The 27,913-nt window shown below is 54.5% G+C and overlaps 2 protein-coding genes across 7 annotated transcripts; one reads left to right on the forward strand and one right to left on the reverse strand.

Annotated features, from left to right (window-relative positions):
• The first annotated feature begins 395 nt into the window (after positions 1-395).
• Positions 396-7,159, forward strand: Plppr3 (phospholipid phosphatase related 3). 2 transcript variants are annotated; one of them, XM_042697327.1, is made up of 7 exons: positions 396-511; positions 4,177-4,362; positions 4,437-4,578; positions 4,673-4,868; positions 4,989-5,046; positions 5,140-5,313; positions 5,813-7,159. In XM_042697327.1, the coding sequence occupies exons 1-7, from the start codon at positions 437-439 to the stop codon at positions 7,157-7,159; spliced, it is 2,178 nt and encodes a 725-aa protein (XP_042553261.1). In that variant the 5' UTR covers positions 396-436. The 2 variants fall into 2 exon arrangements, with proteins under 2 accessions (XP_042553261.1, XP_042553260.1); XM_042697326.1 differs by having other exon boundaries at positions 4,989-5,313.
• A 392-nt stretch (positions 7,160-7,551) lies between these two features.
• On the reverse strand, positions 7,552-20,331 carry Ptbp1 (polypyrimidine tract binding protein 1). 5 transcript variants are annotated; one of them, XM_042697320.1, is made up of 15 exons: positions 20,042-20,158; positions 18,544-18,574; positions 17,210-17,341; positions 15,593-15,668; positions 14,913-15,232; positions 14,665-14,835; positions 14,451-14,561; positions 14,194-14,368; positions 13,827-13,904; positions 12,876-13,024; positions 11,507-11,540; positions 10,988-11,080; positions 10,684-10,900; positions 9,175-9,252; positions 7,552-9,092 (listed from the first exon to the last, which is right to left on the reverse strand). In XM_042697320.1, the coding sequence occupies exons 1-15, from the start codon at positions 20,047-20,049 to the stop codon at positions 8,960-8,962; spliced, it is 1,806 nt and encodes a 601-aa protein (XP_042553254.1). In that variant the 5' UTR covers positions 20,050-20,158; the 3' UTR covers positions 7,552-8,959. The 5 variants fall into 5 exon arrangements, with proteins under 5 accessions (XP_042553254.1, XP_042553256.1, XP_042553257.1 ...); XM_042697322.1 differs by lacking the exon at positions 13,827-13,904 and having other exon boundaries at positions 20,042-20,157; XM_042697323.1 differs by lacking the exon at positions 17,210-17,341 and having other exon boundaries at positions 20,042-20,155.
• Positions 20,332-27,913: the final 7,582 nt, after the last annotated feature.

Genomic DNA, 27,913 nt, shown 5'->3' on the forward strand with positions numbered 1-27,913 from the left:
AGGGGGCTGCGGGCGAGCGCCGGGCCCCGCCCCTCCGCTCCCCACGACCCCCGCCCCGGGGTGCCCGGGGGTGGGGGGCGCCGTCCTCGGCCCTGAGGTCCCGGGTCCTCGAGCCAGGCCGGCACCGCCCTCCTAGCCGGAGCCGCTGTCCGAGCCCCCCGCTCCGGGCGCTCGGGGAGCCCGATCACGGATCTAGCGGATCCGCGGGGTCCCCCACCCCCATCCCCGGGGCCGCCCCTCCCCCTCCCCCTCTCCAGCCTCAGTTTCCGTAGGCTGTTCTGGCGAATCCTTGTCCGCTTCTCTCCCCCCTCCCCGCCGCGCCAGGCTCCACCGGGTCGTCCTCCTTCGGGGCGCGCGACCCCTCCCCACCCCCGATTCCCTCTCCAGGTCGGCTTTGTGCCCCTCCAAGCCCGGCCTGTGGCGCCCCTGCGGCACCATGATCTCCGGCAAGGAGAAGAATAAACCCCCGAAGGACAGCATGACGCTCCTGCCTTGCTTCTACTTCGTGGAGGTGAGTGGGGGGCGGCCGGGGGGGGTCTCCGTCCCCCTTCCTCTCCCCCCACGCCGGGGTCCGGGACCCAGGGGCGGACACGGCTGTCCCAGAATGCCCGGGGCCGGCCGAACCTTGAGCACCTGGGGTTGGAGTGGGGGATTGGATTGGGGCCGGTCAAAGGCGTGAGGCTCTGCTGCTGAGTAGGAGTGCTGGAGGTGCGGAAGGGCGGTCTGGGCTGGAAGAACCGAAGGATGTGGGCACAGACTGAAGGGGGGGGGGGGCGGCCAGGGAGGGACACAGGTCAGTAGCTGGCTTGGTGAGGCCGGGGCTCCAGTGGGGAGGTCGGAGGGAGTGGCTGGGTGCTGTGCACGGTTCTCCTGGAGCCCTGGGTTGTGAGGTTAGAGGTGGACGTGAATGCTAGTTGCCAGTGCCTGGGCATCGTGCTCTTGTTCCTCAAAGTGGACCTTCAGGAATTGGTATTTAGAGGACCCCCGAGCCTCAGCTACAGGGTGGAGGCTTTGAGAACGTTCTAAAAAATGGAAGACAATGAATGCAGATACCTGGTGCATACTAATGGTTCAGGATGGTATTTGTTCATCTTTGGATGACATGCTAGGAAAGCCTGGCTCCAATGAGAAGTAGCTAAGGGCAGAATCTGAAGCCCTGGGGGCCTGGCACAGTGGATTTTTGCCTAGCAGCCAGTGTCACCATGACCTGCATCGCTTTGTAGAAAATCGGTTTTTTCAAGATGGCATTTATGCCCCTATGACAATATGACAATAGATTACCCCATCTCCAAATCAAGGTGGCTCTCTCTCTCTCTTACTGATCTCTCTCTCTCTCTCTCTCTCTCTCTCTCTCTCTCTCTCTCTCTCTCTCTCTCTCACACACACACACACACACACACACACACACACACACACACACACACATCCCTTCCTCCCTACTGACTACTAAAGTTTGAACTCAGGGCCTCAAGCTTTGCTATGTGAGCCATACCCTGGCCCTTTCCTTTTTCTTGCTTTCTTATTTTTTATTTTTATTTTTTTGTAGGTCATGGGGCTTGAACTCTGGGGCTGAACCTTGTCTCTGAGCTCTTCAGCTCAGGGCAAGTGCTCTACCACTTGAGCCACAGTGCCGCTTCTGGTTTTCTGGTGGTTCATTGGAGATAAGAGTCTCACGGATTTTCCTGCCCTGGCTGACTTTGAACTGTGATCCTCAAATCTCAGCCTCTTGAGTAGTTAGGATTACACGTGTGAACCACCAGTACCCAGCTGATCTCATTTTTTTTTTTTGTCCTTCAAGAAATTGCTTTACTTTTTTTTTTTTTTGCCAGTCAGTCCTTGGGCATGAACTCAGGGCCTGGGCACTGTTCCTGAACTTCTTTTGCTCAAGACTAGCGCTCTATCACTTAAGCCACAGGGTGCCACTTCCTTGATGATTATTTTGGAGATGGAATCTCCTCTGCGTCTCAGCCTTTTGAGTGCCTAGGATTACAGATGTGACCCACCTGTGCCCAGCCAAGGCCTTTTTTCCCCAGCTGAGACTTTGGCTTAACATCCCACACAAGGCAGCTAGCTGTTTTCCATGCTGCGTAGTACTCCATCCATCCCCAGTTGGTAGACAAGCAGATTGGCCTTTCAGGAATGTCCTCTGGTTGTCCCTTACCATCCATCCAGCTGTGAGCTTAGCGTTGGATAAATCTTGGCAAGCAGGACTTATAAAGAGCATGCAGTTACTTTGGGAAACACCCCCGACTTCTTCCCGTGGAGGAGGCTGTAGCGTTTTGCACAGCAGGGCAACTGTTTACCCACATTCGCACTCGGCACCATGTGTGAGCAGTGTTTTGGATTTGGACCAATGTGTGGGCTGAAAAACTGAATGGCAATTCTAAGTTGAATTTGTCTTATGATGGGTACATATACGCCTGCACTTGGAATGAGAATGTCTTTATGGGAACAAACCCATTACAAGTGAAAATATCATCTGGTGAAATTGTTAGTACACTGTACTGCCAAGCACAGTGGCTCATGCCTATAGTCTCAGATACTCAGAAGGCTGAGATCTGAGGATCACAGTTTGAAGCCAGCTTGAGTAGGAAAGTCTGTGAGACTCTTATTTCCAATTAACTAGCAAAAAAAAAAAAAAAAAGCCAGAAGTGGAGCTATGGCTCAAGTAGTAGAGTGCCAGCCCTTAGACAAAAAGCTCAGAGACAGCATGTTAGTTCAAGCCCCTGTACTGGCACCAAAAAAAAAAAAAAAAAAAAAAGGGACTTGGGGGGGGGGGGGGCTCAAGTATTAGAGAGATTTTAATGCCCTGAGTTCAAATTCCAGTAACTGCCAAAAAATAGAAATAATGAAATACACCAAAGCTACCCATTCTAGCTATCGGTTCACATAATTGAACTCAGATCATTCACTTAGCTTATGGTAGGGCAAGTTGGCTTTCACAAGCTAATTTTATTTATCTATTTATTTATTATTATTGTTTTTGTTCATTGTGGGGTTTGACCTCAGGGCATAGGCGCTGTCCCTGAGCTTCTTTTGCCCAAGGCTAGCACTCTACCACTTTGAGCCACAGCACCACTTCTGGCTTTTTCTGTGTAGGTGGTACTGAGGAATCGAACCCAGGACTTCATGCATGCTAGGCAAGCTCTCTACCACTAAGTCACCTTCTCAGCCTTGGCTTTGAACCTTGATCCTCAGTTCTCAGTCTTCTGAGTAGCTGGCATGAGCCACAGCACCTGACTCCTGAGATGTTAATAACCACTGCAGGGCCAGCTTTCCAGAGCTTGTGTCCCCCCTGCAGAAGGGGACACTGATGTCAGCTTTGGACAGTGATGGAGCACTCGAGAATGTCACCTGTTTTGTACCCAGCATGTCGGGACACGTGGCTAGACTGTGGGAAGAACAGAGGCCCAAATGAATAGCCACAGACCTACCACAGGACAGACATCTTGGGGCTGTGTGGTAGAACAGTACATAGGGATAGGGTAGGGAAAAGAAAGCCATCCCCAGAAAGAACAGAGAGATGAGGTCCGGGGAAGCCCCTCCCAAAAGGACTAGCAGCAGGTGGGTAAGGGAAACATGTCCCAGACATGGAGCAAGGCAGCTCTGGAGAGACCCAGAGGCAGCAATTGTTTGCTCTTTCTAGATTAAGAAACTAAGGGTGGATAGAGGACCCAAATGTATGTCTGTTTGTATGTAAGGGATGGACGAGATGACTGGATGTATATATGTAAGGTAGATAGATGAATGTATGTATGTATAACTGTATGCGGGGTAGATGGATATATGAGTGGATGGGTGAGTGAATGGATTGATGGACTGATGGATGGTAGGTAGATGGATAAGTGGTAGGTAAATGGAGAGATACACATGTATGAATGGATGGGTGGACGAGGGGTGGCTGCTGGCTGCTGATAGATGGATGAATGGATGGATGGATGGATGGATGAATAGATGGAAGGGTGATGAATAGGTAGATACATGATGGGTGAATGGATGGGTGGAAGGCTGGATGGTGGATGGATGGATGAATGGATGTGTGGGTAGATGAATGGACGGATGATGGGTGGATGGAGGAGCCCCCAGATTGCCCCATTGGTGGATGAGTCTGGAATGGCGATGCTGGCTGGCTAGCTGAAGAAGCAGGCATGATTCCGGCCTGCTTTCTGCCCACAGCTGCCCATTGTGGCATCATCCATCGTGTCCTTATACTTTCTGGAGCTGACGGACTTGTTCAAGCCGGCCAAAGTGGGCTTCCAGTGCTATGACCGTACGCTGTCCATGCCGTACGTGGAGACCCATGAGGAACTCATCCCCCTGCTCATGCTGCTCAGCCTGGCCTTCGCCGCCCCGGCGGCCTCGGTGAGTCCTGTGTGGGATGTGGGCAGGAGGGCCCTGGCCTGGGGGCCAGCCTGAGCACCGTCTTTGTTGGGCAGATCATGGTTGGCGAGGGCGTGCTGTACTGCCTGCAGTCCCGACTGTGGGGACGCAGCGGGGCCCCTGGTGGGGCTGAAGGCAGCATCAACGCAGGTGGCTGCAACTTCAACTCCTTTCTGCGGCGCACTGTGAGGTTTGTGGGTGAGTCGCTGGATGACACCTGAACCCTGGGGTAGAAGCCCTCCCAAACCCCTAGATCCCTTGCCCCAGCCCTGACCACCCCCTCACCCCGCAGGCGTCCATGTGTTTGGGCTGTGCGCCACGGCCTTGGTGACCGACATCATTCAGCTAGCCACGGGATACCACGCTCCCTTCTTCCTCACTGTGTGTAAACCTAACTACACCCTGCTGGGCACATCCTGTGATGCGAACCCCTACATCACCCAGGACATCTGCTCCGGCCATGACACCCACGCCATCTTGTCTGCACGGTGAGTTGAGCGCCCAGCCTTGGCACTGTTCTGTTCACTCTAGTGAGCATATGGGGATACTGAGGCACAGAGCCTCTTTCCTCCTCCTATCAGTGGGACTGACATGATCATGTCTTACAGGAAGACCTTCCCATCCCAGCATGCCACTCTGTCAGCCTTCGCTGCCGTCTATGTATCGGTGAGTCGGATCCCCCCCTCTTCCCCCAAGGTGGGCCCCACATTTTCTCAGGGAGAGCCAGCTGTGGCCTCACTGTGCACCCCCGGCCCCCAGATGTACTTCAACTCGGTCATCTCCGATACCACGAAGCTGCTGAAGCCCATCCTGGTGTTTGCCTTCGCCATCGCTGCTGGTGTCTGTGGGCTAACACAGATCACCCAATACCGCAGCCACCCCGTAGATGTCTATGCTGGCTTCCTCATCGGTGCTGGCATTGCTGCCTACCTGGTGAGTGGTGGGAATCTGGGGGCAGGCTGGCCACCAAGGAGGTCTTGAGGGAAGAGGAAGCCCTGAGGTCTCAGGCTGAGGTCACTCTGCAGCACCACATCCCTTAGGATGGAAGTCAGCCCTTAGCTCAGTTCTCAACCATGTCAGGTGCTGGTGGCTCACGACTGTAATGCAGCTCAGGAGGCTGAGATCTGAGAATTGCTGTTCAAAGCCAATCTGGGCAGGAAAGTCCCCGAGACTCTCATCTCTAATTAGCCAGCAAAAAAAGCTGCAAGTGGAGCTGTGGATCAAGTGGTAGAGCACTAAACTTGGGCAAAAAAGCTCAGGTAGAGTGCCCAGGCCCATTGTTCAAGCCCCAGGAATAGCACCAAGACAAAACATGCTGGGGCTTTGAAGACAGAACCCGTCCACCGGGAAATGCATGCCTGTCCTCATGCTCAGTGGCAGGGACACTTCCTAGGAAGCCACCAGCCTCATATTTAGCCTTCATGTTCTCTAGGCCTGCCATGCAGTGGGTAACTTCCAGGCCCCACCAGCAGAGAAAACCAGTACCCCAGCCCCTACCAAGGATGCACTGCGGGCCCTGACCCAGAGAGGTCATGACTCAGTTTACCAGCAGAACAAGTCAGTGAGCACGGATGAGCTGGGGCCTCCGGGGCACCTAGAGGGTGTATCCCGGCCTGTGGTTCGAGAAAAGACATCACTGGGCAGCCTGAAGCGTGCCAGTGTGGATGTGGATCTGCTGGCGCCCCGCAGCCCCATGGGTAAGGAGAATATGGTGACCTTCAGCAATACCCTGCCCAGAGTCAGCACTCCCTCTCTGGATGACCCCGCCCGCCGCCACATGACCATCCATGTGCCCCTGGATGCCTCCCGCTCCAAGCAGCTCATCAGCGAGTGGAAGCAGAAATCCATGGAGGGCAGAGGCCTGGGCTTGCCGGATGACGCCAGCCCTGCCCACCTACGCGCCCCTACCGAGCCCATGGCGGAAGAGGAGGAGGAGGAGGAAGAGGAGGAAGAAGAGGAGGAGGAGGAGGAAGTGGAAGAAGGGCCTGTCCCACCCTCTCTCTACCCTACAGTCCAGGCCCGGCCAGGACTGGGGCCTCGTGTTATCCTGCCGCCCCGGCCAGGCCCGCAGCCCCTGGTGCACATCCCTGAAGAGGGGGCGCAAGCAGGGGCAGGCCTGTCCCCCAAGAGCAGCGCAGCAGTACGGGCCAAATGGCTCATGATGGCTGAGAAGGGTGGAGCCCCTGTGGCTCCCGGGCCACAGCAGCCCCGCGTGGCTAACCCACCTCGGCTCCTGCAGGTGATTGCCATGTCCAAGGGTCCTGGGGGGCCTGGCCCTAAGGCAGAGACCGCCTCATCATCCAGTGCCAGCTCCGACTCCTCACAGTACCGGTCCCCATCAGACCGGGACTCGGCCAGCATAGTCACCATCGATGCACATGCGCCCCACCACCCTGTGGTCCATTTGTCTGCAGGCAATGCACCCTGGGAGTGGAAGGCTAAGGGGGCAGAGAGTGAGGGTGGGTATGAGCTTGGGGACCTGGCACGCAGCTTCCGAGGGCCCAAGCCACCAGGTGTGTCCCCGGGCTCATCCATCAGTGATGTGGACCAGGAGGAGCCACGGTTTGGGGGGGTGGCCACTGTCAACTTGGCCACCGGCGAAGGGCTGCCCCCACTGGGTACAGCTGATGGGGTGCTGGGGCAGTCCAGCCGTGAGTCTACCCTGAGGCGTCAGGCAGCTGCCGGCCAGGGACTCTCGGGGCTGGCAGAGCGGGAGGCCGCAGAGGTGGAGGCAGAGAGCTACTACCGCAGAATGCAGGCCCGCAGGTTCCAGGACTGAAAGGGCACTGCCCAGGAACTGGGTATCTGGACACAGAGACCCCAGGGGCCAGGACTGGGTGGGCAAGGGAGGGGGCAGCTGAGCACCAATCAATAAAATTAACTGGTGACACAAGGCTTGAGCCATTTGGTGTGGTGATTGAGCGGAGCAATAGACTTCTACCGCGGGGAGCAGGACTAGGAGCTGGCTGAGGGCACCAGTCAGGGGTCTAGCTAGGTTCTTGCTCTACCAAGGAGCAGCAGGGTTTGTATGCGCAGGTGAGCCCTCAGGCCAGGACACTGGCCTCCACCCTCCCTCCCGGGAAGCCAGGCGAGAAAAAGTGGGGAGAGGAATGGCTGGATGTGAGAAGAGACAGCAGCAAAGACAAGCAGGCCCAATGAGGAGGTCAGAGGTCAGGACACAGGAGTTTATTCCAAGTCCAGGTACAGAGGGCAGGCAGCTGCCTTCTACAGCGTCAACAGCAAGAAAGGGCTACGGGGAAGGCACAGGTTTGTTATAAAACGGTTTAATTGAGCTCTTTCCGCATTACAAGCCATCTGGGACGGGAGTGGAATGTACTGTGGCCAGTGCTGGCTCCACAGGCAATACTGAGCCTGTAATCGCTGGTATCAAAATATACATCTGTCACCATAGAAAACCGCATGTGCTGCCTCCGCATCTTACAACAGGTATAAAAAAATTATAAATATTTACACCCTTGCTACACTCCTTTATGGAACTTATGGAACCTCAGGACCCAAGGGTACCCCTCTTGCTGGGGACAAGTTGAGCCACAGGGCAGAGCATTTAAGACCAGGACTTGAGTCCTGCACCTGGGGCTTCAGCATCAGAGGCAGACAAGAAACAAAACTTTGGTCCAAAATTTGAAGGAAAAAAAAAAAAAACAGACCCTGAAAGTTTTAAAGAGTTTTCCAAGGCAGATTACAAGTTGAGTGGGTAAGGCAACTGGAGGCTCAGAAAGAAGCCGGGCTGAGGATTGGGCTTCCTGCGCCTGCGCGAGCCAGCCGCAGCCGCCTGCTCCTGAAGCCTGGATCCCGCCTGTGACTTATTACAAAGAGTAGAAGTACAGCATACGAGTAATACCACAAGGAGGAAGCTTAGATTACACTCATACCATTGCATCATCTTGCTATAAAAAGTTACTTAAAACTATGTCTCTTGCATATAAATGAAAAAGGATTAGGATATTTGGTCAACTGGAAATATTGCTAGGCACAGATATGTCTGCGACCGCATCCATGTATAATACAAAGGTTAGGAAGAGGCTCCATGGCGGAGGCAGGGACAGGCCAGAGCCCCTGGGCTATGGGGGGGGGGGGCAGCTGGGGACTTGGGATGATTATGTCACTTGATTAAGAGGTGGGGGTTGGCTGGCCTTGTTTCCTGCCAGCATAGGACACATGATCGTGAGGGAAGGCGTGGCTGCCTGTGGCTGCCTTGTTCACCTGCAGCAAGAGCCCAGGCCAGTCGCCCATGTGCCTGTGGTCGATGCGTGAATGGTGCGTGGCAGACGGGTTTCTAAGGCACAAGAAGCCAGTTGGTCTGGGTACCCACTGCAGCTTCACGCCCTACAAGGCACACATGGCCCTGGGCCTGGCTGGGCAGGCAGGGACCCTGCTGCTGCTGCTGCTGCAGCCGAAAATCAGCAAGGTGGACTAGATTTAATTTTTTAAAAAACAGGTAAACTGATTTCTCTTTAAAAAAATAAAATCTCTGGTCTGTTAAGGTCACTTCAGCTGCTTTTTAAAGTGGCTTTTCTGGAATGGTGGAAGTTGTCGCCAGGGAGCCCAGGCAAGGCACCTAGATGGTGGACTTGGAGAAGGACACTCGAAGGTGGTGGTTCTCTCCCAGGTCATGGTTGTGCAGGTCTATGAGGGCCTGCACTGCCTCCTCCACAGAGCCCATTTGGATCAGTGCCATCTTGCGGTCCTTCCTGCAAGAAGGCAGGTATCGGTCAAGATGAAGGGCAGAGGTAGAGCAGAGGCCATGAGGGGTTGATGGGAACCTATACTCACTGGAAGAACTTGAACCCCTTGACGACGCCCCCATTGCTGGAGAAGAGGATCTTGAGGTCTTCCTCAGATATGGAGGGCCTATGGAGAGAGGGTATGAGCAAGACGGCAAGTGCTTGTGTGGGGTCCAGGACAAGGAACACCCAAATGTCCTTTGAAACCTCAAAGGATTTAAGGAGCCAGGCACTGGTGGCTCACACCTTAATCCTAGCTACTTAGGTAACAGCTGGGCAATAAAGTCTGTGAGGGCTGGGCGCTGGTGGCTCACGCCTGTAATCCTAGCTACTCAGGAGGCTGAGATCTGAGGATCGCGGTTCAAAGCCAGCCAGGGCAGGAAAGACCGTGAGACTCCTATCTCCAATAAACCACCAGAAAACCGGAAGTGGCGCTGTAGCTCAAGTGGTAGAGCGCTCGCCTTGAGCTGAAGAGCTGAGGGACAGCACCCAGGCCCAGAGTTCAGGCCCCACGACTGGACCCAAAAAAGAAAATAAAATAAAGTCTGTGAGACTCTTAACTCCAGTAACTACCAAAAAAGCCAGAAGTAGAGCTGTGGCTCAAGTGGTATAATGCTAACCTTGAGCAGAAAAATTCAGGGACAGTGCCTAGGCCCAGAGTCCAAGCACCAGGGATCAGTGTATGTGTGTGTACATGTATGTAGTGTCTCAGTGGTGGAATGCAAGGCCAAATGTTCAATACCTAGTCCTCAAAAGATGAAACACAAAACAGTTGGGCACGTGCCTACGATCCTAACAGTCATAAAAATAAAAACAGCTACAAAGGAGGCTGAGATCAGGACTATAGCCCGGGAGAACAGTTCATGATCCCATCTCAGAAAAAGCCGAGTACAACCATGTGCCCCTGTTGTCCCTGCTACAGCAAGAAGCCTAAGCAGGATTTCAATCAAGGACTGCCCAAGCATATTCATGTCTCTGCCTCTAGACAACCAGTGCAAAAGTGGCTCAACAGAGTACATGCATGCCTAGCCAGCTGGCTTCAAACCCTAGTACTAAACTAGCAAAGAGCAGCGTCTAGTCACAGGTGACTACACATTCCATGTAGCTTCTATGAGAATGAAAGCCCCAAACACTTGCAGAAAATATTCCCGTGCTCCACTCCTCTGCTAGCTTAAGTGCTGGGACCAGCTTGGCGAGTACACTGATCTGGCCCAAGGAGGCCTTAAATGTTAGTCTGGAGGAAGAGCCTAAAGAAGCAGGCAGGAGCTGGGCGCTGGTAGCTCACGCTTGTAATTTTAGCTATTGAGGCTGAGATCTGAGGATCGTGGTTCAAAAGCCAGCCTGGGCAGGAAAGTCAGTGAGACTCTTATCTCCATTAAACCACTAGAAAACAAGAAGTGGCGCTGTGGCTCAAGCAGTAGAGTACTCGCCTTGAGCTGAAGAGTGCAAGGACAGTACCCAAGGCCAGAGTTCAAGCCCCACGATCAACAACAACAAAGGCAGGCAGGACCGTGGCTTGTGTGGCCTGTGGCCCACCCCACAGCCCGACTAGACTCACGGGATGTTGGAGAGGTGCAGGGTAGCTGAGGGTGGGAAGATGTTCTGGAAATTCTTGGAGCCAGGCTTCTTGAACCGGTGTAGTGGTGAGTTGCCGTAGTCCTTGGTGAGACCCTGGTCCTCCTGGCCCTCTCGGGGCAGCTGCACGCTCTGGTGCTTGGACAGGGTGATGCGGACAGGCTTCCCATGCAGCTTGTGCCCATTCAGGTGGCTCATAGCTGGAGAGAGTCAGTTCAGACCCATGACCGACGTGCCCACCAGGCTTGGGCATAGCCCCAGCCTGGCCCTGTTCCCAGAGCTCTTACCCAGCTGAGCCTGGCTGCCGTCGGCCATCTGCACCAGTGCGTTCTCCTTTTTATTGAACAGGATCTTCACCCGCTGCACATCACCATAGACTCCTTCAAAAGCCCGGGACAAGGGGATCTGAGTGGTCCCAGCCCAGCCAGCCTCCCCACCCACCCAGCCCCCACGCTCCCCTCCAGGCTCTGGTGGCCCGGCTGGACCCATTTACTTAGTCTGCCACCAGGGAGCCTGCGTCTAGCAGCCCAGGGCCGTCTAACAGGATGCTACATTCGGCAAGTCATGAACTGCAGACAGGTAACTGTCAGAAAGACCACTTTTGCATGCTAAGGACACGTTTAACTCGAGAAGCATGCAGGGCGGTAAACCATGCGTGTCTATGGTCAGATACAATCCGCAAACCGGAAGCAAACCACGTAACGTAACGAGGCAGAAGGCCAAACCGCAAACTCAATAGTACATCGCAGGGTGTAAAATAATCTCAATTAAATGAAAACAAGGTAATAAAAGGGTGAATAACATACCGAAAAGAATAAAGAGGCTTTGGGGTGTGACTCTCTTTAGAGGACAGCAGAGCAAGGCAGCGAGGGGACAGGGGAGAGGGAGAGGTCAAGGGGGCGAGGTGCCAATCGTCCACCACGAGGAGACAGTCCCCGCAGGCGAGCAGGTTGACGGATGATGAAGTTGTCAGGATGTTAATATTCAAGGGCAGGTTGGTTTCCGGAGAGCAGGGTTTGAGGGGGGAGTTTTGTTTTGTTTTGTTTTTATTTATTTATGTTTTGTTTTGTTTCAAGCAACAACAGGAAGCAGAAGAACCGTGCAGTCAGTTGGCAAAGAAATTCCGGATCAGGGCAAGAAAAAAATTGGGAAAGGGGAAGGGGAGAAAAGAAAAAAAAGTAGCAAAAAACACAGGTCAGTAAATACATAAGAAAATAAGGCAGTGTTCCCTCAGTCACACACACACACACACACACACACACGCACACACACGCACACACGCGCACGCACACACACACGCACACACACACACACCAATACAGGCATGCACGCCTCATGGCTCCGCTTGGAGGAGGAACACACCATCAAGGAGAAGCAGTGCATGGGCGCTGGGCTGGGCTGCAGGGTTGGCCTGCCCCACCACTTCCCTAGTTGTGGTGCCAATGGCACCCCAGGGCCAGCCTGGTCACTGAGCAACATGGCTCCTACAGCTGCTGCAAAGCAGCTCAAAATGCCATGCCTGCAAGGCAGTGAGCAAGTGGAGGCTATGGTGGGGCCAAACAGCACAGCTCTCACCCTGCTCAACCCTGAGCTCAGGAATGCCACAGGAGTCAGACAGACAAGAGATACCATTAAACGCTCATCCCACCAGGCAGATTCTATCTCCCTGAGCCTTCACCCTCTCATCCGTGCTCTCCCAGGGCCAAGTTGACCCTTTGACAAATTCATACACACACACATCTCAGTAGCTGCCACCCACAAACAGGCTGTGCACTCAAGCCCTGACCACCTGACCTGTGGTGTGGGCACAGCACAAGCCCAGGGAAGGCCCAAGCTGTGTCTGCTGTGCCCCCAGCTCATTTATCTTAGACTGCCTCTAGATAAGTAACTAAAAATATTTCAACTCTGAATACTATGAAATTGAAAATGCAAATCAAGACATCAGGGAGACAGGAAAATCCAGAGCCATCTTGGAAGGAGAATAAACGTGAGCAAGGTGGAGACATAGGAGCAGACTGTAGAGTAGGGCGGTGACGCGGGGTGGCCTGCAAAGACCACAGCTGCGGACTCCAGAGCCCCATCTGCTTTGGCCAGTAGACCTAAGACCACACACCCCTCTCTCCCTGGTTCACAGCTTTCAGCTCTGGGAGAAGGCTGGAAAGAAGACCCACATACCTCGGGGTTCAGGTTGCTGACCAGCAGGACCGAGTTCCCAGCACCAGCGAGGCCTGGGATGGCAATGCGGCCTGCTGCGGCTGCTGCAGCAGCTGCTGATGGTATGGCCAGTGGGGCCAGGGCTCCATGTACGTTAGGGACAGAAAGGCCTGGAAAGGAAGGGCCATCAAGAAGTGACTCCGAGCAGCTTCTTCTGTCACTAAGAGGGTGCAGGTACCCCCTTCTTCATGCACAAGGAGCCACAGATGGGAGGCAGCGCTTGGCTCTAGCCCTAGGCATGACGCATGGGTCCACTTGGCCCACGCCCGCCACACTGCCTCCTTGCGGCTCCTCCAACACACCCCATTCTCCTCACACAGCACCAAGTCGTGCTGGGGTGTGGACCAGTCTGCATGCGCCCACAGCACAAAAGCTCCAGTCCGTGATCACAGACACGAGCCCTCTGCAAGCAGGGCCTGCCACAGGACACGCACGGCCGTGCGCGCATTCTCCATGCAGGTAAGACGCAGCACGCATGGCTGCCCACGGGCACGCAGCAGCCAGGCAGTGCACACGTGCTGCCGTTGGCCCATGCTCCTCAGCCTCAGAGGCCACTTGCTTACCGGGCCACTTAAATTCAATCTACTAGGGATACATCCCTCCACACACTGCGTCCTCATCCTCGCCCGAGGTGCTTGAAGGGAACCAGACCAAACACTGTACAGTTAGCAGCTTCTTGCCACAGCCCACATTTGACATGGGCTCCTGGCCCTGCCCTGACTACTAACTGCCCTGCCCTGCCCTGTCCAGGCCGCCTGTGGTTACAGCTGCCTGAGTCCTACCCCTCCCAGGAAGGGGTCCCGTGACCTGGCACTCATGGTGACCAGTCCGGCACACCAGCCCCGTGAAGCAGTGCTACGTGGAGGGTGGTGTGGGCATGCAGTCACTGGGGTCAAGAGCGAGTGTGAATACCTGCAGCTTGTGGAATGGCAAAGGTGGGAGGGAACCCAGCTCCTGCATACGGAGAGGCTGAGATTATACCAGGTGCACCTAGAAACAAACAGACACTAATCATTGCACCACACCTCCACCGCGAGAACCTGTGTGGGGTGGGCCCAGCCTGCTGGGGGCTATCCAAGAGCATCCGCGGGCAGGTCCGCTGCTCTGGGGGGCAGGGAAGGCAGGGCTGGCCATGGGGGCACTGGGCTGGGCAGTGCTGGCGTGCAAGGAGCGGCCGGGACCTGCGGGCAGACGCTGACTGAGCTGTGCAGCCTATATCCCCACCCAAGCCCCTACTTCATCTGTCACGCACACTGGGTCCACAGCGTCAGCATCTTACCAAAGGCTGCAGCCATGGTCTGGTCCAACGAGGGCTGGCTGTCACCAGAGGGCAGGTCTGGGCGTGTATAGTCACGGCTCTTGTCGTTGTTGTACTTGACATTGAGGCTGGTGAGCTTGGAGAAATCGATTCTCAGTGTGCAGCAGGCATTGTAGATGTTCTGCCCATCCAGGGACTACAGGGGAGAAAGGCCTGATGAGCACTGGCCCTGCTTGTGGCCTCTGCCTCCCCCCACCATCCCAGGAACCCCTACTCACCAGCTTGGCATGTTGGGCACTCACGGGGTCAGCATACTGCAGCAGCGCCTGAAACTGGTTGTTTTTGGTGAATGTGATGATTTTCAGAACTGTGCCGAATTTGGAGAAGATCTTTAGGAGCCAGGCAAGACAGACAAAACAATGGTGAGGCCCTTGGAGACATGGGGGGGGAGCGCATGGCTGGCAAGCCGCCCAGCCCGCACCCACACCTCACCTGGTGCAGCACGTCCAGAGTCACAGGGTAGAAGAGGTTCTCTACAATGATCCTGAGGACAGGGCTCTGCCCTGCCATAGCCATCCCTGCATCAACAGCTGCAGCAGAGGCGGCCAGGGCCAGGTTTCCTGACTGGACTGAGTTCACAGCCTGCAGGGCAGCTTGAGCCCGCTGTGGAGACAGCACACATGAGCCCCAGGGTCTGTGGGCCTCTGGCCCAGCCCATCTCACCCCCAGAGCAGACTCACCGCTTGGTTGGGAGAGCTATCGGTCTTGAGCTCCTTGTGGTTGGAAAACTGGATGTAGATGGGCTGGCCACGGAGAACCGGAGTGACTGAAGTATAGTAGTTAACCATGGTGTTGGCTGACTCCTCCGTGTTCATCTCAATGAAGGCCTGGTTCTTCCCCTTCAGCATGAGGAGGTTGGTGACCTTCCCGAAGGGCAGCCCCAAGGAGATGACCTCACCCTCGGTGACATCCCCAGGCAGCTTTCGGACATGGATCACTCTGGAGGGGACCCCAGCACTCCTGTTGTCCCCTTTGAACTTCTTGCTGTCGTTTCCATTGGCTGAAAGAGGGGAGGAGGGGGGTTCCAGCCCTGAGCCACATGGGAAGCACGCAGGTGGCCAGCTGCTCCTCCTGGTGGAGGCCTCCCTTCCTGTCCCTGCCTCCTAAACCCTGCACTCCAGTTCTAAGAAAACTGTCTGTAAACCTGGAGCTCAAGGGTCAAAACCACCAGAATCAATATTTATGAAAACTTCTCCTGCAAATCCAAGCACACACCAGGGCAAACGCCACCCAGTCTGGCCCACAGGCCACAGCAGTCTGAACTGAACACAAATTCAAGTCCCTCTTAACTACAACATGACCTTAATTCATGAGGGGACAGCCACACACACAAAGCAAGCAGGGCTGAGAGAGGGGTTACCTGCAGAGGCAGAGTTGCTGCTCATGATAAAGGGTCCGTTGGTAACACACGTAGAAAAAAGCTCGTCAGATCCCCGCTGAAAAAAGAGCAGAATGAAACTGCATTTCCTGTCTCCCCGCTAGAACCCCCTTCCCCTTCTCAGGACATGCCCACCCCCAGCACTGGCCTGCAAGCCCAGACCTCAACAAAGCCTCACACCTGGGCTCTTTTACCTCAGGGGCCTAGGGCCACGGCTGATGGGGGCTGTGGACATACCTTCCCATGTCAAGCTTGACTGTGGGTGCTGGCCCAGGGCCTCCCTGTGCTGTATTTTGTGCCCACACTACAGTGCTTCAGGAGAAACCTAGCCCTGCCACAACCTCCCTTTTTTCTTCTTCTACCCCAAGAGTTGTCCTATTTTCCAGCTGCCCAGGGAAACCCGAGCAGCAGCCGCAGTGCCCTTTTTCAGAGGACTGGAGACACTGCCCCTTTATGCAGCTAGCAGGCGACACTGTCGGGAGAAGAGCGGGGTACCCACTCATCTCCATCTCGAGTGCTCCCAAGCCAGTCCCCTGTCTTCTGATTGCTCTTATCTATCCTGAAACAACAGGTTTGCTCTTTAGCTTAAGGGAGTAGAACCCCAGGAGTGATAGATACTAGGAATGTGCAACTCCTCCTGTTCAAACTCCAAGACACAGAGCCCCACTCAAAACATGAAACTGGAGATGCTGGGACAGTCCTTCCCCGAGGGCCTGTAACTCTGTCAGTGTCAACTTCTGCCCCAGACCCTGCAGATAGCCACTCAGGCCAGCCCCCTCCCAGTTACCTAGGAGGGCCACCTGGGGACAAAGATTCAGCCTCTCCCCAGGAAAGGACCTCCCTTCCTTCAGAACCTTTGTGGATCACCTATTCCCCCACCTCCAACAACCAAGCAAGTGAGCTGTGTCCTGTCACTCACAAGCCAGGACTGCTGGCCCCAGAGGGCTGCCCCTCCCCAGGACCCCCAGGTCTGCAGACTGGACAGAAACCCAAGGAGGTCCCCAAGAAGCTTGTAGAGAGGACCTTTCTCTCTATGTGTTCACGTCCCACAGGGAGGGCTCAAGAGCAGGGCCTGGCTGCTGCTCAAGCAGACTGCTGAAGACTTACACCCATCCAGGCTTCCCACTCATTCCCAAGGTGCCTCCCGAAACAGAGTCAATGCTAGCTCAAGGCTAAGGTTTGCTGTAAATCATGTGTAACCTAAACCACAGGACTCAGTGGCCCATAGGGGGAGGATGGTTGGGCTACGGGAATGAGGTGTGTGGAAATCACAGCTGAACTCACCGAAGGCAGGCCAACCTCAAATGCAAAGCCCAGAACCTTCAGTCAGCATGTCCAAACCAAAGGAAGTCACTTCCTGCCGTTGGTTACACCCTCCTCAGCCCACAAAGGGCAGAGCCTGAGCTGGACAGAGGCCAGCCACTCCCAAAGCCCCCATTGCTCATAGCACCAACCTTAAAGGGGCATCGTGGCTACAGCCTGGACAAGGGGACAGGCTGTGTGTGCTTCTGCAGCCACATTCTTGGCCACCTGCCTGGAACCCATAATTGCCCACAACGGTCGGTGCAACCAACTATCAGTGAAGGCAAAGGCACCCACCTGGGGCCCGCAGGACCAGGCTGCTGCAGGCAGCCAGGGCCTTGGAGGGCAGAGCCTTGGAGGCCAAGCTGGGGTGAGGTCCTGGGGCTGGGCGACCAGGCTACCCGGCAGACAGGAAGGTCTCCCTGGCACCTGTGCTCAAATCAATCAACCATCAAAGAAAAGGACCTCAGCATGAGGCAATTGGGCACAAGTGTCCTGCAATGTGCACCCCCAGGTCAACAGTCACCCTAGCGCTGGTGAGAAGACCAGAGATGCCAGTGCTGGCACGAGTTCCTGGCCTCCCCTCTGCCCTCTTCACCCCCCCCCAGCCCTCTGTAGTGAACTGAAGGTGAGGACTGACAATTGCCAAGAGGCAGGAGACCATCAGCCTTGCTCCTCCATCAAAGCTCTCTCCCTCCGCCTACACTCAACAAACAGGTTTTATCTGCAGGAAGATCAGGCAGCCAGGTGCAGACGCAACCACTCCGAGAAAACTGAAACCTAGCATGCCAACCACGGACCAGAAACCAGCTGCTGTTGCTTGGGATGCCGGCAGGGGGCCCAGCCTGCAGTGGCCTCTATGGAAGGAAGGCCCAGGACAAGAGGCCCAACACCAGCTACAGCTGAGACAACCTGACAGCCTGGATCCTCTCACCGCCTTTCTCCAAGACAGTCTGGTCCCCACCAGGTGGTTACTCTGGCCACCCTGCAGACTTTCCAGTTCTGGCCTTGAGCAGCTGCCTAAACACCAAGGCTAGCTCAGGGACACCTCTCCCTGTCACTTGGGAGGCAGGAGGGTCACTTGAGTCCCAAAGTTCAAGGCCAAAGTAGACCATCCCCCCCCCCCAACCAAACAAAAACATCCAAATCCTGAGGTTACAGCACCTCCTTATCTGTTTACCCTTAATTTAAAAAAATCCTTAAGTTCCAGAGCAAAGTCTACCTGGATAACTTGACAGTTTATGCTTCTAAACCAAGAAGCTATCAAAATACACATTCCAAGCCAAAGCCAACCAATTGCTAAATGCCCTTGGACCTCATTGCTTGGGCCAGACTCACCCCACAGCCTACAGCAAGAAAAAACAGAGGCTCCATGGCAAAGGGTGTGTTTATGGCGGGTAAAGGATGGAGGGGCCAATCATGAGACCCTACCACCCAAAACCCCAGTGGCTTGTGCCCTTGTAATCTCTCCAGCACACCTGGCTTGCACACCACTGCAGTCCAAGTTGCAGGCAGGAGTGCTGCGCTGGGAACAAACCCAGCTCTGTGCTCTAAGACAACAGAAAAAGGGCTGGCATGAATGAGAACAGAGGCGGCGCAGCAGAACCAGGAAGGAAGTGAGAAGCGCCTACCTTTGTACCAACTGCTATGTCTGGGACGATGCTGTGGAGAGAAAAGGAGAGATGTCAGCAGGGCCAGTACTCAGCAGGCTCAGAGACATGGAAGGCCAGCGGCCAGTCAAAACTTGGAAGGACAGGAGAGCCAGTCTTTCATTTAATCTCAAAAGGTCCTATCATTGTCCTTTAGCGCCCCTCCCACCCAGCAGGACCCCAGGCCCGCCTCTGCACTGAGCAGTGGAAATCTAAGCACAAAAGGCATCCCTCCCCTCCAGAGCTGAGGCTTGCAGCTAAGCTAAAGTTCAAGGGCTTCCTATATAAAACTGGAGGTGCGAGAAGGCCAAGGTCGGCTGGGCCCCAAGGCCAGAACTTCCGCCAGAATGGGGCAGGTAAGGCTCTGCACTGCAGGGGCCGCCAGAATGATCAGTTAAAATTAACGAAATCAACGGACCTGCCAGATTACAACCCAAGTTACTAATCAACTCTGGCTCCGCGTGACTGGACTTTCTCCCCATCTGGAGAAAGGCGGGAAGCCCTGTCCTATCTCTACCGGAGCCCGGAGGCCCTCAGCTCCATTTCGGCCGGTGCTTAAAACACTCCCAGGCAAACTCGACGTGGCAAGCTCAGGTCCTAAGTTGAGTCACCGATGCCTTGCCCCGTGGCCGAAAGGGGCTCCAGTTCCCGGTTGGGGCTTGCTAAGGACTTAAAAAAAAAAAAGTCCAGTTTCAACACATGCCTTAGGCAGTTGCTAAGTCGTGGGAAAACCTCCCGGAAACACGCAAGTAGCATTCAAGCTTATGGCGGTCCAGGCTCCGCACACAAGAGAAGCCACGGACTCGAGAGCCGTCCATCGAAAGAGACTGGCTGCCCTCCCTCGGGGTCCGCAATTGGGGCCAAGAGTCGACCTGATCTTAACCCTAAGGACTTGATTCTCGCGCGCGCTTGCTGCTTTCCGTACGTGGAATCTTAGGCACGGCCAGCCAGCGCCAGCCCCAGCCCGGGGCGGCGATCGGGCGGGGTCCCAGGGCAGAGCCCCGCGCGGCGGGAAAGACGCGCGTCCCCGCCAGGGCCCCCGCGCACGCGCACTAAAGCACGCGCGCACGCGGCGCCGGACGGGGCGCGCGAAGGGACATCCGGGCGCGCCGCGGGAGGACGGGAAATGGCAGGGCCTTGCGGCGCCAAAGCAGTCGGAAGCGAACCGCCCAGGCCGTCCGCCCGCCTGCGGGGAAGCCGAAACGGGGGGGGGGGGGCGGTTCCTTGTGAGCGCTCCATTAAGAAACAAGAGGGGGCTCCAAGTACGCCCGCGCGGGGGCCGGGCGGACGGGGTGCCGACGCGGCCCCTCCCGCCCGGGGACGTCCTCGCCGCCCGAGACCAGCGGGCGCCACGCGGAGCGGAGGCCCGGCGGGCGCGGCGGCGGCGCCGACAGCGCGGGGCCGCGGGGGAAGGGGCAGGCCCTGGCGGCAGCGAGCGCCGAGCCGAAGGACGACGTGAGAGGGGCGCGGCACAACTCACCCGTCCATGGCACACAGAACAGACCCGCGGGGGACGGAGCGGAGGCGCTGGAATAGCAGGAACCGACCCAACGGCTCGGAGTTATAGACTCACAAGATGGCGGAGACGCCCGCACACGTCCCCCGCGCGCACTGCCCATTGGCTCCCGCCGCCGCCCGGGGGCGGGGAGAACTCCGTCGTCTCCCGTGAGCTCCTCCCAATGGCAGGAGGCCGTTCAAGTGGGTGGGGCCTGAAGAAAGCTTAGGCGTCTATTGCTGGGGACGGCTGTCGGTCAGAGTGGGAGGCGGAAATGGTTGGTGAAAGAGAGGAGTAAAGCGGGGCCACGTGACGGCATCGGAGCCAGTGAGCGAGCCGCCATCAGGTGTGTGTCTTTGCAGGAAAAGCCATCTTGAGAGTGGGTACGTGGCGAGTCAGGCGGGTGAGAAGCGTGCTAGCCCCCCAGCTACCGCCATCTTGCAAGCGGGCAGGGTCCGTCTGCCCGCTGCGTGAGGGCAAAGGGAGGTGCGTCGCCATCTTGGAATAGGGCAGGGAACCTGCAGCGTGCCATCTTGCTTATGGGCATGTGGCCAAAACCGTGGATTCAAACCCAGCGCGTTCGCTCTTGGAACTAGCTAGAGGCCCGAAGATGTAGTCCCTGATGAGCACGCTTGCAGTAGCGTCGCGATCCTGGATCAGTCCTCCCCGCCTCCCCCACAGTATTTAACCCTCCCCCCCCCCTCAATTCAGTCACATTCGACCACGAGTCAAGGGATGGGGAAACTGAGGCACCGGCCTCACGGTAGACCCATCCCTCGCCCCCCTGCAAGTGGGGAAATAGCCCCAGGCTGCAAGGTGAGCGTGCATATCCGTTCACCACACGGACGAAAGGATAGAACCCTCACCCCAACCCTCTCCACCCAAGCCTGACATCCCAAATTAATATTCTAAGAAACTTGATCCAGCAGTGAGGACTGGAATGCTCAGACCCGCTGGCAGACTAAGGTGATCTCCCACACACCAGGGAAGCCACGGGGGCTGGGCTGCGAGAGAAGACCCTGGTCATAACCTTGGCACAGTTCCCAGCCCCAGTAGACGTGCAGTAAATAAGGGAAATTAACCAATTTTTGTTTGCCAGCCGTCTCTGCTGGAAAGAGATATTGCTTACTGGAAGCAGCCCAGAAAGTCTCCTTTTCCCCGCGTGGAGGTGAGGCCCTGCCTCCATGTGCTTTGCATCCCGTGGGCCACTGGAGCCCTGGCAGCAGCCCCAACTTCCGTGGGCCTGGCCCTGGGCCCAGTAGCCTTGGAGCCGACGCGGGCCTGGTGCCAGAGGATTCCAGCCGGGATTAGGGGCGGCTGCCGATTTCCACGGAGGCCCTGCTGAGGTCCTTTTGGACCCAGCCCGACAAGCCATCTGAAGCCCCAGGATCACTAATCAGGAATGCCCCTGTGAATTGAGAAGCTGAGGAACACACTCGCAGATTTTTGTGGGCTCCAGGACTCCCATCGGGTCCACTCCTTACTGGGGCCACGAGGACCTAGCTTCAAGTCTTGATGGACAAGTGCCAGGGACTGCCCCACCCTCAGCACCGACAGGCAGGGACCGGAACCCAGGTGGCTGTTGATGTGGGTGGAGACCGATTTGCCTCAGAGCACAGGTCTAAACCTTCAAAAGGATATTGAAGCCGGTTCAGTGGCTCAACGCTGTAATCCTAGCCACTCAGGAAGCAGATGAGGATCGAGGATCACAGTTCAAAGCCAGTCTAGGCAGAAATGCCCTTGAGACTCTTACCTCTGATCAAAAAAAGCCAGGTTGGATCTGTGACTCAAGTGGTTGAGAGCTGGTCAAGTACAGTATGTTGAAACTCACTTATGAACTCCAGTGCTACCCACCTTGAAGTATCAGTTGCCTGTCTAGCTTTTGATTCAGGCCTACCAGGCAAGGCCAGTCTCTCAGGAAAGCCCTTCCTTAACCCTGTCTTGGGGCCCTCCCTGTTCACTGTTCCCTCAGGCAGGTTCCTAATTAAACCAGACAATTCCTTCAGTTCTGTGCCTTGGGGCCTTTGCACCTATCTCCTAGGGCTGTATCTAGACTTTCCCAGACCCTGTACAAGCTGCTCATACTCTGGCTAGAGGAGCCAGAAGGGTACAGGCAGAGGTGACTCCAGGCAGTTCAGCTCTGGTCACCCTTTTGTCTTTGGCAACCCAGAATCTTACAAATTCCTGGTAGTCAGGATCCAGCCCTGATAAGAATTGATTTTACTGGTGGCTCCCTTTGAGCTAAGAAGCCAAGCCTAGACTTAAGAGAGGGGTGTGGACTTAGCTGGGGGCTAGGTCTGGCCTTGTACCTGCCTCATTTTTGTGAGCCTAGTGGCTAGGCCTTTAATCCTAGCTCTGAGGAGGCTGAGGCCTGAGGTGTCCGTCCACCTTGAGTTTCTGCAACCTCACTGTATTACGGTTTTTGTTTGTTTGTTTTTTGGTCAGTTGTGGGGCTTGAACTCTGGGCCCAGGTGCTGTCCCTCAGCTCTTCAACTCAAGGCTGGCCCTCTACCACTTGAGTCACAGCACCACTTTCAGTTTTCTCGTGGTTTATTGGAGACAAGAGTCTGACAGACTTTACTGTGTTGGCTGGCTTTGAATCCTAATCCTCAGATCTCAGCCTCCTGAGTAGATAGGATTACATGTGTGAGCCACTGATGCCCAGCATTTTTTTTTTAAATATAAATAGTGATCCCTCAACTATCTTGGGAGCTATGTAACAGAGACCCCCCCATGATAGGTGAAAAATCTGTGAAGGAGCAGCATTAGATAGTTGTCCATATCCAAGTTCACTTGCTGCTACTTTGTGGATTTTCTCCTATCATGGGTGAAAGATTCTTACACTTTGCCTGAGAACCACGCAGACATCCAGGTACAGAGAACAAAGAAGGGTTTATTGCTTCGAAAGGGGACAGGAAGACTCCTTCTCACAAGGGAGAAGTGAGAAGAAGCACTGGCTATTGTCTGAGGTGACTTATATAATAACCTAGGGGGTTAAGGATGGGCTAAAAGGGGCTAGGAGGCAGAGACCCTGTGTGTGGACCTGTGGCTTCATCGTGGCAGACTAGGATTTATGGCTACTATCCAAATAGTAGATAAGGGGTCCTGCAGCTGCCCAGACCTGAAGGTCACTCTAAGGGGCTCTTGTTGCCTTATATGGTGGTAGCTGCCCCAGAGAAGTGCCATCCCAAGGTGAAAAGGGGTTGGAAGTTGATTATTTACTGCCTTTCCTACTTGGGCCTAGTGTTGCCTAGGAAGGAGCATGCTAAGCTGTGGAGAAGGGAAGGAGTGGGAAGGGAGCTCATTTCACTAACAATGGGGGTCTCTGGGATGTAGTCCCCATGATAGGTGAGGGATCACTGTAGTGAGACCCTGTCTCAAAAAAACAAGTCAAAAGTGTTAGATCCTTGATAGTTTCTTATTGCTGGCATACATGACAAAATCCCATATAGTAGTTCAAAATACCACAAATGGATCCTTTCTCCGAGTTAGACCCAGCTCTGTGTGAAGTGAGGAAACTGGGTCTAAATAATGTCAAAGCCATCCTGACCACCTTTCCTTCCAGGCTACTGTGTGGCCCTTTCTGCCTAGTCCCATGCCTGGGGTTCGCCCCAGTCTCTGTCTTCATACAACCTTCCTGTTTTTTTCTTTCTCTTATAAGACACTGATCGGCCTGGGAAGGTGGCTTAGAGATAAAGTGCTTGCCTAGCATGCATGAAGCCCTGGGTTTGATTCCTCACTACACATAAACAGAAAAAGCCAGAAGTGGTGCTATGGCTCAAGTGGTAGAGTGCTAGCCTTGAGCAAATGCATCTCAGAGACAATGCCCAGTCCCTGAGTTCAAACCCAGGACTGGTTAAAAAAAAAAATCATTAGTTGTAGATTTTGAACTACTAGGATGCTCTGGTATGACCTCAGGGCTGTTTATTACATCCATAAAGACCCTCTATTTAGGGCTGGGAAGGTGGCTCAGTGGTAGAGTGCTTGCATGCATGAAGCCCTAGGTTCGATTCCTCAGTACCTCATAAGCAGAAAAAGCCAGAAGTGGTGCTGAGGCTCAAGTGGTAGAGCACTAGCCTTGAGCTGAAGAGCTGAGGGACAGCACCCAGTCCCAGAGTTCAGGCCTCATGACTGACATAAAAAAAAGAAAGACCCTCTATTTACTTTACTATTAGACAATTGCCAGTGGCTCCTTCCTGTAGTCCTACCTACTCTGGAAGCTAAGATCTGAGGATCTTAGTTCAAAGCCAGCTAGGCAGGAGAGCTTTTGAGACTTTCCAACTACCAAAAACAAACAACAACAACAACAAAAAAAAAACACTGAAAAGTAGAGCTGTGGCTCAAGTGGAAGAGCTCCAGCCATTGGCTAACACCTGTAATCCTAGCTACTCAGAAGGCTGAGATCTGAGGATCATGGTTCAAACCTGCCCAGGAAGGAAAGATGAGTCTCAGAACTCCAGTAGGAAGTGGTACTGTGGCTAAAAGTGGTAGCAAGAAAGCTCAGGGACAGCACCAAGGCCTGAGTTCAAGCTCCATAATTGACAACAACAATAAATAGTACTTTGCAGTGCTGAGAATCAATATAGGACTTCAGATGGGCTAGAGTTGCCCTCCACCACTGAACAGCCCACAGGTCCTTACCCTAAGCCACAGTTACTTGTTCTAGGAATTGGAATGGCACAGCCTTTTTTGAGTCCACCTCTAGGCACAATCTTATCTGCAACTTGGAATGATGAGCTGTGTGACTGGGTTTGATCATTGCATCAGGGCCTAGCCAAGAGACATCCCCTCCCCCTCACACACACACTCAGGTCACCTAAGGCTAGGGGTCTTCCTGGACCAGGCTTGGTCCTGTAAGAACCAGGATCCCTAAACTGGCCTTTAGCTGAGGCTGCCTGAGGCAGGTGGCCCCTGATTTATTCAGTGAGTCCAGGGGCCTTCCTTTGTCTCTGCCTGTCTTGCACGTAGCTCACCACCTGCTTTCCTTCATTAATGATTTAAAACGAGCCAAGGACAGGTTCACCTGGCCTTTGTGTGAGAGACACTTGTTACCTTAGCTCAGTGATCCTCCACTGTGGCCGGGAGAGGGGGGAGCAGGGCAGACAGGTTTTCAAGCCCCAGATGGGGCCCAGGGAGAGAAGGAAGGCTGTGCCTCGGTTTACCCTCTGCTACAAAGAAGGCACAGGAACAGAAAGAGGTCAGTCCTTCTTCTGTGGGTTTCACACAAAGAAAGGCTTCCAGCAGTTTTTGTTTGTTTATTCTCAGGGCTAGGCAGCCAGTTGCCTCTCCACAGCTCCCACCACAAGCTCTGGGAGCCAGAGCTTGGCTGGGCTTGGGGTGGTGTCAGCCAAACTGCCCCAGCCTTAAGGGGTCCCAGGATCAGAGCTAAACTGAGCTTCCACATCTAACACCCAGGGCCAAAACAGACCTCTCTTGATGAGTGGGTGGTCTGGGCACAATGGCCCTCCTGTGGGGTGCTCCAGCTGTCCTCCTCCACCAGACATGGGGCTTCCAGGGAGCCTGTGGCCCCAGGAAGTACCCTCATCCCAGTAGAAAGTCTCTCAGGCCCATCTTTCCCAGAATTCTCAAAGCCCCCCCCCCCCCAAGTCATACCCCAGGGTCTCGGCCCTCCACCCAGGAGCCCATGAAGACCCACCCTGCCCCCCAGGCCTGCAGGAAGTCTCCATCTCCAAACTGCAAGCCTGTCCCTATCCACTGGGATTAGCTAGGAAGGGCCCTCCCAGCCACTTCCCGCCCTGCCCTGCCCTCACAGCCTTCTCCAGCCCCTCTGAATCTGCACCCAGCTGTGGCCTCTGTCACCGTGCTTGGGTTCCCATGGGTGGACATGGAGAGAGGGAGAGACAATCACCCCAACTATTTGTCAGGACCGCCAGCAAGGAGTATCCAAGGCAGCTCCACTCCTAGTTGTGTACTCAAGGGGGAGGGAAACACATGGCCAAGTAATGAATTGTGTTTGTGTGTCCATAGCAGCTCAAAGGTGGGGCCAGCTGGTATTCATCATGGATGAATAGACATACAGAGTGTGCTCCATCGCCAAGTTGAAATATCACTTAACCATGAATGGGGCCAGGCTCTGATGTACTCTACAAGGTAAAAGGACATTGAGGGCATGGCGCTCAGTGTGAGAACTACACAAAAGGCCCCACACTGTAGCTTTGGTGATAGGAAATGTCCGGATCCAGAGGCAAGAAGTGGCTGGGGGAGGGAACGAGATCGTTTTGAGGTGGGGCCACCTTTCCAAGCAGCTGCAGATGTTTTGTTTTTCTGTCTGCACCGGGTTTGAATTCAGGGCCTTGTACTTGTTTTGTTTTGTTTTGGTCAGTCCTGGGGCTTGAACTCTGGGCTTGAGAGCTGTCCCTCAGCTCTTCAGCTCAAGGCGAGCACTCTACTGCTTGAGCCACAGCGCCGCTTCCGGTTTTCTAGTAGTTTATTGGAGATAAGAGTGGCTCAGTGGTAGAGCGCTTGCCTTGCATGCTCGAGGCCTGGGTTCGATTCCTCAGCACCACATAAGCAAAAAGAAAAAAGCTGGAAGTGGCGTTGTGGCTCAAGTGGTAGAGCGCTAGCCCAGAGTTCAGGCCCCACGACCGGACCCAAAAAAAAAAGTCTCACAGACTTTCCTTGCCTAGGCTGGCTTTGAACCGTGATCCTCAGATCTCAGCCTCCTCAGTAGCTAGGATTATAGGTGTAAGCCACTGGCACCCGGCTAGGGCCTTGTACTTGTTAAGGAAGCTCTCTCCCAAGGAGACAAAGCTCCAGCCCTATTTGGGGGGTGTGGGGGGAGGGTGTCCTTTATAGTTAACGGAAACTCAATTCTCCCTCCAGAGTGCCAGGATTGCAGGTGTGCCCACCACACCCTGGCCATTCTATGAAATTGTAAAGACCATTGAATTGCACCCCCATTAAAGAATGGATGGGGTGTATGGTATGTTAATTACAGTTAAGAAAGTTTTTTTTTCTTGTTATTCAGGCTGGGCAAGGCTGTTCAAACCTATAATCCTAACTACTTTGGAGGCTGAGATGGGAAGAGGGAGGCTGAGATTGCAGACCTACCCAAGCAAAAAGAATTTCTTCAAGCAGGGCACAGATGGCTTCTGTAATCCTAGTTACTCAGCACAGGTTCAAAGTCAGCCAGAGCAGACTATCTGAGATACACGGTCTCCAAAATAAAGAGCAAAAAGCTAGTATGGCTCAAGTGGGAGAGCACCAGCCAAGTGAGCAACTTGAGTTAACTCAGGCCATAACTCAGGAACAATGCCCAGGTCCTGAGTTCAAGCTCCACAACCGGCACAAGAAACAAAAATTAAGAATAAAACAGGTAGGATACAGGGTTCATACCTGTAATTCTAGCTTCTCAGGAGGCTAAGTCATTATTCAAAGCCGAACTGGGCAGGGAAAGTCCTTGCTTGTGTCTCTTATTTCCACTAGTAAAACACTGGAAGTGGAGCTGTGGCTTCATTGGTAGAGTGCCAGCCTTGAGCAAAACAGTACTCAGGACCTGAGTTTAAGCCCCAGTTCAGGCACACACACACACACACACACACACATAGAAGAAAGAAAGAAAAAAAAGAAAGAAGGAAGACAGCAATGAGATTCTACAGAGAATACATGAATGTCACTTCTCAGAAAACTGCAAAGGATGGGCTGGGAATGTGACTTAGTGGTAGAGTGCTAGCCTAGCATGCATTAAGCCCTGGGTTCAATTCCTCAGTACCACATACACAGAAAAAGCCGGAAGTGGCCCTGTGGCTCAAGGGGTAGCCTTGAGCAAAAGAAACTCAGGGACAGTGCCCAGGCTCTAAGTTCAAGTGGTAGGACTGGCCAAAAAAAAAAAAGGTC

Source organism: Dipodomys spectabilis, unplaced genomic scaffold (genome assembly GCF_019054845.1).
Source record: "Dipodomys spectabilis isolate Male_0828 unplaced genomic scaffold, ASM1905484v1 ptg000215l, whole genome shotgun sequence".
In the NCBI taxonomy this organism is placed as follows: Eukaryota; Metazoa; Chordata; class Mammalia; order Rodentia; family Heteromyidae; genus Dipodomys; species Dipodomys spectabilis.

Excerpts from the sequence above, each read along its gene's own strand:
- Plppr3 (XM_042697326.1), top strand. The coding sequence starts at position 437 with ATGATCTCCGGCAAGGAGAAGAATAAACCCCCGAAGGACAGCATGACG. Across the intron at positions 4,363-4,436 it reads TCGCCGCCCCGGCGGCCTCG|ATCATGGTTGGCGAGGGCGT; the intron begins GTGAGTCCTGTG and ends TTTGTTGGGCAG. Across the intron at positions 4,869-4,988 it reads CACGCCATCTTGTCTGCACG|GAAGACCTTCCCATCCCAGC; the intron begins GTGAGTTGAGCG and ends CATGTCTTACAG.
- Ptbp1 (XM_042697320.1), bottom strand. Across the intron at positions 11,081-11,506 it reads AAGCCTCTTTATTCTTTTCG|GAGTCTATGGTGATGTGCAG; the intron begins GTATGTTATTCA and ends GGGCTTTTGAAG. Across the intron at positions 9,093-9,174 it reads AAGGGGTTCAAGTTCTTCCA|GAAGGACCGCAAGATGGCAC; the intron begins GTGAGTATAGGT and ends GCCTTCTTGCAG.